This window comes from Homalodisca vitripennis, chromosome 2, assembly GCF_021130785.1.
Source record: "Homalodisca vitripennis isolate AUS2020 chromosome 2, UT_GWSS_2.1, whole genome shotgun sequence".
NCBI classification, from domain to species: Eukaryota; Metazoa; Arthropoda; class Insecta; order Hemiptera; family Cicadellidae; genus Homalodisca; species Homalodisca vitripennis.
In genome coordinates, this window is record NC_060208.1 from 17,892,131 (window position 1) to 17,904,374 (window position 12,244).

Here is a 12,244-nt window from a genome sequence, read left to right on the forward strand (position 1 = left end):
AGAGAGAAACCCAGCTATACGGGATCAAAGCTGTACAACCTGCTGCCAAATCACCTTAAGGCAATAACAGAGGAGCGGCACTTCAAGAAAGAAGCTCGACAATGGCTACTGGAGAGGACATTCTATACCATTGAAGAGTTTCTCAACTGGAAAACCTAATCTTAAGATACCTATAAAATTGTTAATATTTGCATCTATGACACCATTGTATTTCTCAAAGAAATTATAATAAAGATGATATGACTATGACTATGACTATGACTATGTGAACTGAATTAGCCTATAACTATACAATTTAATTGTTACTTCCATTCAGTAAGTATTGGTCACACTCTGCGATGGCGCTTCTGGCATTACTGAGCTAAAATTTTTTTTTTCTCCTTTATTACATGAACATAAAGTACAGTAATAGTGTCATACTAAATTCAAAATGTCACACAAGTAAAAATGGTCACATATTTTATGTCATTCAATATTAGTGCAGTTCTTTCTCAGCTTGGCGTTGCCAGGAACTCTTCAAGGGTGTATATTGGTCTTTTCACTAGGTAGTCTTGAAGTCCTTTCTTGAGTCGATTTCCTGATAGGTTTCTGATGTTTTCTGGGAGCATATTTTTGAGTTTTCTACCAATGTATGATGGTTTTTTACCAAAAAGAGCAGTGCAGTGTTGAGGCAATATGTATCTGGAAGCATTACGGGTATGGTAGGTGTGGACGTCACTGTTGGTCTGGAAGTTTAGTCTGTCAACATGTATGATTGTTTTAAATATGTAGAGAGCCGTTACTGTTAGTATACCCAGAGACTGGAAGGCTTGTTGGCAGCTTTGAAGTGGTTCCAGTCCAGCTAGAGTCCTAACTGCTTTCTTTTGTAAAATGAGTACTCTATTAAGGTTTCCAACAGAGCTGCCCCAGACAACCAGTCCATATCTGATATGTGATTCCACTAATGTGTAATAGGCAGTTTTTGCAGCTTCTAAATTTCCAATCCATTTGATACGTTTTACTACGTAGAGTCCTGTGCACATTTTGTGTAGGTGTTATTTACTTGTTGTGCCCATGAAAGCTTGTTATCTATTGTGATAACAAAAACTTGACCTGATTACCTACTGATGTATTGGGTAGACTTGGTGTTTGGTCTTTTTTCCTACTGAAATGCACTTGAGTTGTTTTGTCGGAGTTTAGTGCTAGGTCATTGAGTTTGCTATACATGAGAGCATTTTGCAGTGATGTTAAAGAGTTAACATAAAGTTCTTCTGCTGAGTCATCTTTTATTAAAAGGATTGTGTCATCCGCATACATTAGACAGTGAGTGCTGTTGTTTTGGAGAAATGACGGAAAGTCGTTAGTAAACAGGATGAACAATATAGGGCCTAGAACAGATCCCTGAGGAACTCCTCTGGTAATTGGTTTCAGATTAGATCTGACTGTGCTTGTGACACCGGATGTGGTAGATTGTAACTCCACAACTTGAGATCTTTCATTTAGATAGCTTACAAACCATTTGTTTGAAATGTCTCTAATTCCCAGGGTTAAAAGGTTTTTTGAGATCAGACTGTGCCCCAAGCAGTCAAAAGCCTTGCTATAATCTAAAAATAGAGCTGTAACACATTTTTCATCATCGATGCTATCTATGATGGTCTCAACAAGGCTAATGGTAGCAGAGGTGGTTGACTTCTGTTTCTGAAATCCATGTTGGCAGTCTGTGAGTAGGCTATGGTGTTTGAGATATTTCATTAATCTTGTCAGAACTAATTTCTCAATGATTTCGGAAAATGTAGAAATCAGTGATATGGGTCTGTAATTTTCAGGTTCTAATGGTGATCCATTTTATATTTAGGGTATACTTTAGAAACCTTCAGTCCAGATGGAAAATGACCTTGAGCAAATGACTGGTTTATAATTGCTGTGAGAGGTGTGACTAATTCTTCAGCACAATGTTTAACTATTTTCGGTGAGTACTCGTCTATGCCACTGGATGATTTATTTTTTAGACTGCAGATTATAGATTTTACCTCATTTATAGTTGTGGGAGTCAAATGAAATGGTTGTGTTATAGGAGAAACTGTGAGAGCTTGTTCTTCTTGTAGTCCGTTATCTCTCTGTTGTTGATTGTTCTTCTGTAGAGTAATTTCTGCTATCTGGGCAAAGTATGTATTTAGATATTCAGCTACTTCCACTGGGTTGTCTACAGTTTTATTGTTAATGTTAAGTTTAAGACAGAATTGGCTGGGTTGTCTTGATTGTTTCTCTGAATTGATTAGGTTCCATAATGCTTTAGACTTATTATTAGATGTTTCTATAAACTGAGCATTTGCATTTTGTTGTAGGCTCCGTAGTTTTTGATCATACAATTTTTTTCTGCTCACCATTGTAACTTTGTCTTGTACACTTCCTGTAGTTTCATGTTTTTTTAGGGCATTTAAATAGGAGGATTTTAAGTCAGCTGTTTCCTTGTCATAATAATTTCTTGGTCTCTTTTTATTCTTTTTCTTGGTCTTTCTTTGTGGGTAGGAAATGTCTAAGGCTATCTGTAATATTTCTTGAAATGTGGTAAAAGCTGTTTCCGTATCCACTGCATGATATACAGCATCCCAGTTTTTGATCGAGAGCAAGGACTTGAGAGTATCGAGGTTTTTTGTGCTCAGTTGTCGTATAAGGGATTGTGTCAAGTTTTTATCTGTGTGGCAGCCAAGCTTGCACATTTGAGCCGTATGGTCTGACAGACCAGACTGTATAACTGTTGCAGTAATGTCTGGGTCAATAAAATTAGTGCAAACACAGTCAATAGATGTTGATGTCTCAGATGTAATACGGGTTGGAGGGAGGGGTATCCTTCTCATATTATGTGTAGCTAGTTCAGTGTTAAAAATCAGGCTCTCTGGGCTGTTTTCTTTTAGATTGTCAATATTTATATCACTAATAAATATAAATAATTTATTGTGAGCTTTATTATGATCCAGGATGTGTGACAATATGTCCACACTAGTTCTTGTGTTTCCTTCAGGTGGTCGATAAACTCCAAGTATGTGAAAGTGTTTTCCTTGAGCTTTAATGCGAACCATAGCTGCCTCCAGTAGAAGTTCTTCGCAGAGGTGAGCAATTTCTATAGCTTCTATGTCATTCAGGAGACTTTCCCTGTAGTAAATGGCAACACCTCCCAGCCTGTGATTTTTTCTGCAATATTCAGTTACCAGTGTATATCCTTGGATTGCTGTAATTTTGACCTCTTCTTGTTTGAGACCGTGTTCTGTTAATACTAGAAGGCTGGGGCACACTTCATGCAGTAAATGATTTAGCCTGTCAACTTTTTGTGCCAGTCCTCTTATGTTCTGGTGGAGGATTGTTAAATTGTTTGCTTTTCCTGTTTCTTGGGGCTGAGTTCTAAAAAAGTGCTCATGTCTGTAGATGTAAGGGTATATTTGTGGATTTGTGCTTTGAGAGGTGTCGTTCCCATCTAAGTATGGCTGATGGCTATCGGCCTGTTTGTGTTGAACACTGAAGAGGATGTAAGGATAGTTGTCATTTTCTGTATTGGAGTTGGAGTTTTCAGCTGTTGTAAACAGGTGGGCCTTTCCCGGGCAATGTTCTTGTCCTGATGTAGCCTCATGTTTAGGCTGGGTTCCCAAAGAAATTATTTTGTACTCTTCTATGTACCGGTTGAAAAACTCCTGAACACTTTCCCTTTCCTCTCGGATCTTGGCCCAGACTGGTGGAGACCTTGGAAAGCCGAGAAGCGACTTTATTTGTGTGTTTTGGCCCAACTGAGGATATACTGGATGTGTTGTGTTAACTTCCAGTACTGGAGGGGTTGGCACCTCCGCTGATTAATTCGGCAATTTTATATGAAAGGTGAATTCAGCTTTTATGTTACTTTCCTCAGTTTTTCTGACTTTTGTTTGTGACACAATAAAACTTAGTGGTTGATATGCTGATTGTGTGGATTTCATTACTTTTCATGCGCAGGTAAAAATGTAAATTCGAGACAATAATTTAGATGATGAAAGGTGTGGGCCAAAAGGCTTGATTACTGCAATCACAGACCCCAAACCTGTAAATAATATCAGCTGGTAATTTTAGAAACAATAATTTAAAACCCTTTCTACCTGAAGTACGAATGTCAAAGAACGATTAAATGACATTTTGAGCTGTGATCGAGACCAATATACTTGGTATACTTGGATTTTGGATTTGGTTTAATACCAAAGCAAACTAACTATTGGAATATTCTACCCTTTCCTGTAAAGAATAATTCAACAAATTACTATTAAAATGAACACGTTTACGACAACTGCACTTTTCTGGACTTTATATTTGCTGTTGAGTTTTTTACTAATAATAGCATTAAACTTTTAACTTGTTTTTTTTACATTAAACACCTAAGTATAAAGAGAAATGTATGTAGGCTTCACAATTTTGCACAAGAAAACTAATTGAAATATGTTTTTTCAATGTTTTTCCATGTACTCCCAGTGATACCAAAAAAATTAATTTACCTTAATAATTAAACAATCTTGCATCTGATGGGGTAAAAGATAGTCTAAGGTATTTATTTAAGTGTGGGATTACATTTAAAAAAACCACCAAGACAAGCAAACAATAAACACGCAATAAGGAAATGCATAGCAAAGTGTACCCCATTGAGCGCATGACACGCTTTACGAAAGCCCCGTGTGTACATGATCTGGTGAGATAGTGTGTACCTGATGGCGTGCACATTGTCGTGATCATGATAAAGGACCCTAATATGGCTTATTGGAGCATCATCCTGAGCCGTATTTCCCTAAATTTACTTTAACTAGGATACTTAGTACAAATTGGTGAGCCGGTCCTCTTGTGTACGATTCCCTGGCCTCGACTTGTTACCCATCATAACAGTTCCTCTGCTGTCGACTCTATTCCAACCAACGGGATTCAAAAAGCCGAGCACAGGGACAGTCGTTCCACATGGCAGTTATTGATATCCCTGCACCACATAGAGTAAAATACGAACATTTATAAAGAGGTAAGATATCATCACAAGGTTAAGCTGCATTCTCGGCAGTTCTCATCCATTCTCTAAATTCCCATCCTAAGTATGGCAACAATCATGGTTTCTTTTTATTTTCTTCATCAATCATTTACACCATCGAAGTACTTCTTTAGTTGAGCAATACGGTCCACCTGATCCTCGCCTAATGGACTCAGATGTTTAACAGAGAGCAGTTCGCCCACAGTGTTCGTGCTGTTGACAGACTCGGAGTCGGAGTGTGTGGCGCCCGAGACGACCTTGCCGTCGTCTGCTAGCCTTTTCCGTCTTGACCTCAACTTGGAGGACAGTACGGTGCACATCAGTCGACCTTCGCCTTCCAGCAAGCGGGTCAAGGTCAGCACAGGTGAGTACACATCTCATTACAATTACCTGTGTAGTAAAACGCATGCTGCTGTGACCATGACTTTGCTGTCGTCTACCAACCTTTTCTGTCTGGACCTCAACTTGGAGTATAGTACGGTGCACATCACCCGACCTTTTCCTTTTAGCAAGCGGGTCAAAGTCAGGGCAGAACCTGTTTGAAACATGTCTTCTCACCTTTCTCTTAGGATTCCTAATTAAATAACAGATTTTACAGTGCTTTAAAAATTATTCTTTATATAATTGAATTTTAAGTTGAAAATAATATTTTAAAACACTATTTAACTTTAAGAACAATCAGTCAGGGGTTGAGAGTAGTCAGAGTTCAAAAGGTACTTTTGTTGGTAAAAATCTTTAAACTGTTATAGTTCTCTTATTAGTACCTATATTGTTACGTTTTTTTACATAAAATCTGCATGAAATTTCTTCTAGTTTTTAAATATTATAATGAAAAAATTGTTTAAGACTAAGCACAGGGTGTAGGATTTGAGTCAATTATTTTTAATGAAACAGCCCGTTTTTTACTTAACTAAAAGAAAGTAGTTTTTTTACTGATTTCAAAAATACTATACATGTTATTTCCTTGTGGTTTCTATCAAAAAAATAATTTTCAAATCAACACAATATTTTTTTTTAAATTTTCCTCTTATCTATTCAAACCTGGTTTTATGTGCCAAATTTGGTTTCCCTACCTGTTATATAGTTCTAGAGATATTTTTAATAAAAAGAGATATATATTTTTAATAAAAAATACAAAATGGCGGCTAGTGGCTAAACAACACATTTTTCAACCTATATTTATAGGACCTATGTTTTGTGCTTGAAATGATGAATACTATCTCCCACAGAAGTCTGTGACACCCTTTTGTGAACACCTTGTAGATAATTTTTTTATAGACCCAAGTATATATTTTTCAGTAGAATATATTATAGGTAAAAAATAACGCCTAAAACCAGAGGTTTTTATTAAATACTTATATAGATGTTTATTTTCCCAAAAGCCTACAAAATCTCTCATTTTTTATGTACACTGTTTTTAGATCATGGACCAAAATATGAGAAGAAATTTTTTTACACATAGAATTATGGCCTGGCCCTAAAGGGGTTAAAATCAATAAAATATATTTACTTTCAGATAGACAAGACACAGAAGCTTTCTAACTAATGCACTTGAGATCCATGATCCATAAGTAATCCTAGTTAGCAAAACACAGTAAACGATGCCCTTTACTTTTTACCTTGCTATGGAGATAACATTCCACGTTAAACTAAAATGTTCAAGGTTTGTATGAACATGAAGCCAATCAATCTAACAAAGTAACTTCATCACACATTATGTTGACAAGTCACTGAACATTTATGTCATGTGATTAACCTTTACAATACTCTGCTTACTACTGATTTCTTTATTCTGTGTTTTTCTCATTGTCAACGTGGTTACCTATAAGTATAATTTAATCAGGGCTACTTCCTTGACAGATGGGACCGATGTTTACCATTTTTTATTCTAATATAGTACAAAATTGAGGTAGACCTCAATAAAGGTAGTAAAGGTAGAATTTCATCCTATTTAAAGTCTCAAGGTTAACTCAGTCAACAATTATGGTGGTCAAAGGCAGACAAAAATTGGATTTGGTCATCAGCAACAGGCGGGAAGGCTTTGCTAAAGATTCAGTTTATAAACTGTAAACAATAAATGCCTATAAACTACACAAATAAATGTATAATCTCTCACTTACTGAGATTTAACTATTCTAATTAAATTACATAGAGTTATGGTAAGAAAATAAAATGAAAACAATTTTATTATAATACACTTTATTGCCAAAATTATGTCTTTATGATAATATATGTTTACTATTCTTGCCACAGTGGACTTGAGGTTCTATCTTATCGTAAAGTACACAAGGAATAATCAGATTAAAAATACAATATCAATCCTTAAACCAAAATAATCAATCCAAAGTCCACAATGGACTTATTTATGTCCAACACCACTAGTGAGTGACAGGTCTGTGTTGTTTAATGTTGCCAATCTCTTATCTCACCGAATGTCTTTTGATTTCAAATAGTGGAACTATCTTGAGCTAACACATTGTAGCCCTGCTTTATCTAGTTTTCCAAACATTGAATGGCCGGCAGACTGTATGTCATCAGTCTATGTGAGGCAGTTCATGTTGTTAGGTCTTCCAGCTCTAGGATGATTTGTCGATGGTGGAGAAATTACATGGAAAGGAAGAAACGCCAGAAACAAACCGCAGGTATGACAGATTTTTACATTCTCATAGTTCCAATAGTCTCTTGTGCACTGCATGAACATCATTACTATTGTACTAAATGATTTTAAAAACGGATTTTCTTTAGTTTTCACAAACATGTTCATAATATTCTATAAATTGCAGTTATAAGTAGTGGTTGAAGAAACATCTGAAATTACTCTCCGCTATGTAGTGCTATTCATCAATTTTTTTCAACTAGTTTCACAGTTTATCGGTATCAGTTTATAGAAGTCGGTTGTTTATATTAAAATTTATGATTGTCCAAGTTGGATCTGTATTTATTACAAAGCTCTAGTGAATGTAATATTAAATATTACAATAGTTCAGGGAATAACATAATTGTTTTGTAAGTATATAAATTATGTACTTTTAATTACATTGTTTTTATCCTTAGTTTATTCATACTCCATTTATATTTATATTATTTTATTTTAATGGTGTGTTTGTTCAATTTGTTATAGGTTTTGTTTTTATTTATTAAAATAAGTTACAGTTATAAACTTGTTAGTATTGTTTTGACTATTTTATTTTTTTACTTGTACATTAGATTGTGGATTATTTTATTATTATTGTTGTTGTTATTATAATGCAATATAATGTTGACTTCGTCCATTGCACAAATTTGTTTAAAGATGGTAAAATTCTTGATTCTGGATGAAAATGTGTCTAAGTTATATACTAGAATCCACTTCAGCGTACAAGTAAATTGAGTATAAACACTGGATGGTTCAATGTGGTGCAGCATCACTGTTTTGTTACCGACATGTAATGTAAGTTTGTGCCCGCTAGGACATGTACAACCAAATAAATTGAACTGCAGTGGGTTAAGCAGCCGTCCGAGCTAGGATTCCTGATCATTAACACCAACTGATGTTTGGTAAATATTCTGTTCATAGGTAGCACCAGTGATCATAGTGCCGGAGAAGGTCTGGGTGATACGGTAGTACGTGCCATGGTTCAGTCGTACCGGGAGAGTTCTAGGGAGCCGGGACAGACTGTCAACTGGCACTCCGTACCAGCCCAGAGTCTCCGAGCGGACAATGGAGAGCGACAAACATTCCTAGCACTCAGGTAGTTACTGTACTTACACATCAAGTTTAGTTCTCTCTGCAAAAAAAAAAAAAAATGCAAAAGACCATTCAGTAGAGGTAAAAATATTTAATAATAATATTTTAGAGTTTTATGAGTAACAGTTTTTATTGCGATTCAGAATACTATTGGTTAGTGTTAAAAAAAAAAAAAAAAAAAAAAAAAAAAAAAAACCTTTAAATATTAACTCTGGAGCTGATGGTATCCAATGTAAATTTTAGTCGTACAGTGTTTTAAAGCTACGTTTTTGTATTTTTTTAAAAGTTTTATTGGAAACTCAAGTGTTGCTGGAAATTGATATGTTTATACAGGGTGTTTACAAAAGAAGACCCTCAAACCTTCAGAATATGATTGGTTATACCAAAAGTGAGATAGAAGTTCCTATGAAAGTATGTCCTAAACACTACATGTTATAGTATTTTGACTTGTTATATTCTAGGTGTGAAAGGATAATAGGATTTCACACATTTGCCATCGTTATATGTTACAAAGTGCATGACAAAATGTGTTACGTTTCGAGGATTGAAATCTATCCTCTTCATCAGGTAAGAAGACAATTAGTACTTAACATGAAATACATGTACTTAAAAGCTACAACATGTTGCCACTAAAAAAAAGGAAGAAAAAATTGAAACATAGCTGAAAACTGCTTTGATTCCAGCCCAGGTGTTGTCACTGCACAGAATGCAAGTCATGAGCACGAGAAGTGAAGAGCAAGATTCAAGATTCAAGATTCAAGATTCAAGATCTTTATTGGTCTTTAAACACATTCAGTAGTGCAATGGACTTCGTCAAGTTACTAAAATATTCTAAACTAAAACACTAAACTAAAACAAAACAAACTACTCAGATTCTACTTACTCAATCCAGCCTACCAGCAAATATATAGATCTATACAATTAATAACAATAATAACCAAACAACCAACAGATCTATATAAATTAACAATAATAAATAACTATTAACACATTTAACATGGATAAAATTTTAAAAGTCAACAATATTAAAACTAAATAAATAATAAATAACTGAATAAATAAATACATTGAGAGACAAAATTTAAAAAAATTATTCATTTATGTATATACAGATAAGCACAAACACACATCAAACCAGCACAGGGGAAAATGGAACACTGTATATATTTTGTAACATATAACGATGGCAACTGTTCGGGAATCCTTTTATCTTTTCAAACCTTCCATTATCAATATCAAAAAGAAGTTTTGTTACGTGAATGCTGAATTTTGACTTTTTGTAAAAAATTGTTTTAGTGTTAAATATCTGTTATTGTTACTGTGTGCGCATGTTATAGTGGGGCGTTCCAACAGCACCTGGGGGTGTTGGTGAAGCAGCTGCTGAACAGCGAGGGTGTGGCGCAGTCATGGGCGGACACAGTGCTGCCGCTCGCGCAGCAGGTGGTCGCGACCGTGCGTCCGGACCCTCGCTCTGACACTGACGACATGGACATCCGCCAGTGAGTAATGGCAGTGCAACCTACTACAAATAATTTCATTTTCACCAGAAATTTTTGTGTAGTACAGTTTTCTTTATACGTAGGTTTGAATAATTCCTTAAATTTTTGCAGGAAAGCTCCCAAAGAATGTATATCTTGTTTTAAAATGTCCTAGGTAATTTCAAAGTAACAGAATTCATTACTAGTATACAAGTGTCATATTACTTGAGCGGGGTTACCCCATGGAATCTTTTATATTAAAAATATCAGTCTTCGTCAGCTCAGACGATATCAACATAAATCAATTTAAACATTAGAGTCAAGTAAATCTGTTTTAAAAAAATTACAGTTTTGAGTTTATGAGGACATGGAGTTAAATTATTGTGAACACTTCTTCATTTTGTGGTGATCAAGACGGTATCTCAATACAATTTATAAAACACTTTTTAAATGTTTACTCAAAAACAATACAAGTATTAATCAACCTTATCAAAAAAAGTACAAAAATACAGAATAACCTCAACATTGTTAATACTCTTTATTATGTAATAAACACAACAATCATAACATATAATGTAGGAAAATGTACAGGAAAATAAAATAAGTTTTTATTAATCTAGCTTTATTTACCTATTAATAAGATAAATTATTAAAAACTCATCGAGAAAATCAGGAGCTTTTTTGATAAGTAATTTAATTTTTCAAAATTTGTCATAATATTTAACGTTTTTAAAGTTATTTCATACAGTTTTAACAAATTTAAAGAAATACAAATCTATTTCCACTATTATAATAATAACTTAGACCCACAGTATACATATTGTTAAATGTCTTTTAATGAACCATATAAATTCTAATGTATAGGAACAATATTGCTTAGTTGACAAGAACCATCTTAACCTATAAGTAATCCTTATAGTCTGATTCTGCAGTACCAAAATGTTTTATAAATTATCATTAGTAATACTACTGTATAAATATGTTGCTAAAGAAGTATGTGAATGTATAAATACAAAAAATATTTACTTAAATGATTTTTCAATATGCATTACCGGACAATTTTAGATTAATATCAACAGCATATAAAACAATATTACAGATGTTATTTAATTTAGAAAATAAAGAAATTCCACTGATGTAGTATAAGAATGACAATAGTACTAAAACTGATCCTTGAGGAGCTCCATATTTCCATATTTAACCTCTTACGTTATTAGTTTGTAAATAATTTAATTGAACAAACTGATCCCTTTTCGGTTAAGTACAAACCAGTTTCAAATACGAAGTTTCAAACCAGGAAAGAACATTATTTCTTAACCCAATGTTTTTAGGACACTTTCAAAAGCTTTACTAAAGTCTCTAAAAAACATCTATTACTTTTTCACCACTATCAGTTGACTCAGTTATTGATTCCAAGAACTCAGTAGTTGAACTTATAACAGATTTTCCTTCTCTAAAGCTTTGTTATTCCTTGTAAATAAAGTTATTATTTTCAAGACATTCGGTTAACGGATCATAACTTGTTCAAATACATCATGAAAAGGTTAACATGATGAAAAGTACTCTATAGTTCGCTTCCTTTTGAGGTTCACCAGATTCAAATCTATGGTTACAGATATGTCCAGCTGAAGAAGGTGAGTGGGGGATCAAGGTCGGACAGTTGTATCGTGGGTGGGGTGGTCTGCAGCAAGAACTTGGCCCACCGAGCCATGCCCGCCAAGCTCGCCAACCCTCGCATCCTGCTGCTCAGCTGTGCCATCGTCTACCAGCGAATAGAAGGACGACTCATGTCTCTGGAACCTGTCATGATGCAGGTAAGATCTGCAAGTATAAATGATTACAATTTCCAAATCCTGTCTTCTTTATGCTGCTAATGTTTATTTGACCATATTATTTTCATTGACTCTGCAACAATTTGTATAACACTGCAGCATTGTAAAATCTATTTTTGTTATATTTTTAACAGAATTGTTATTAAATGCACTCTTTAAACTGTTAGTTTTAATTTTTGTCCACTTCAATTAATGAAGAAGG

The 12,244-nt window shown here is 34.5% G+C and overlaps 1 protein-coding gene across 1 annotated transcript in view; it reads left to right on the plus strand.

Moving 5' to 3' along the window:
* The window catches only part of LOC124355548 (putative 1-phosphatidylinositol 3-phosphate 5-kinase), a 46,363-nt gene that overhangs the window by 12,843 nt on the left and 21,276 nt on the right, over positions 1 to 12,244 (plus strand). The window contains 4 exon segments of the mRNA XM_046806712.1: positions 5,193 to 5,369; positions 8,562 to 8,736; positions 10,070 to 10,231; positions 11,826 to 12,024. Of these exon segments, the coding sequence (XP_046662668.1) occupies positions 5,193 to 5,369; positions 8,562 to 8,736; positions 10,070 to 10,231; positions 11,826 to 12,024 (713 nt within the window).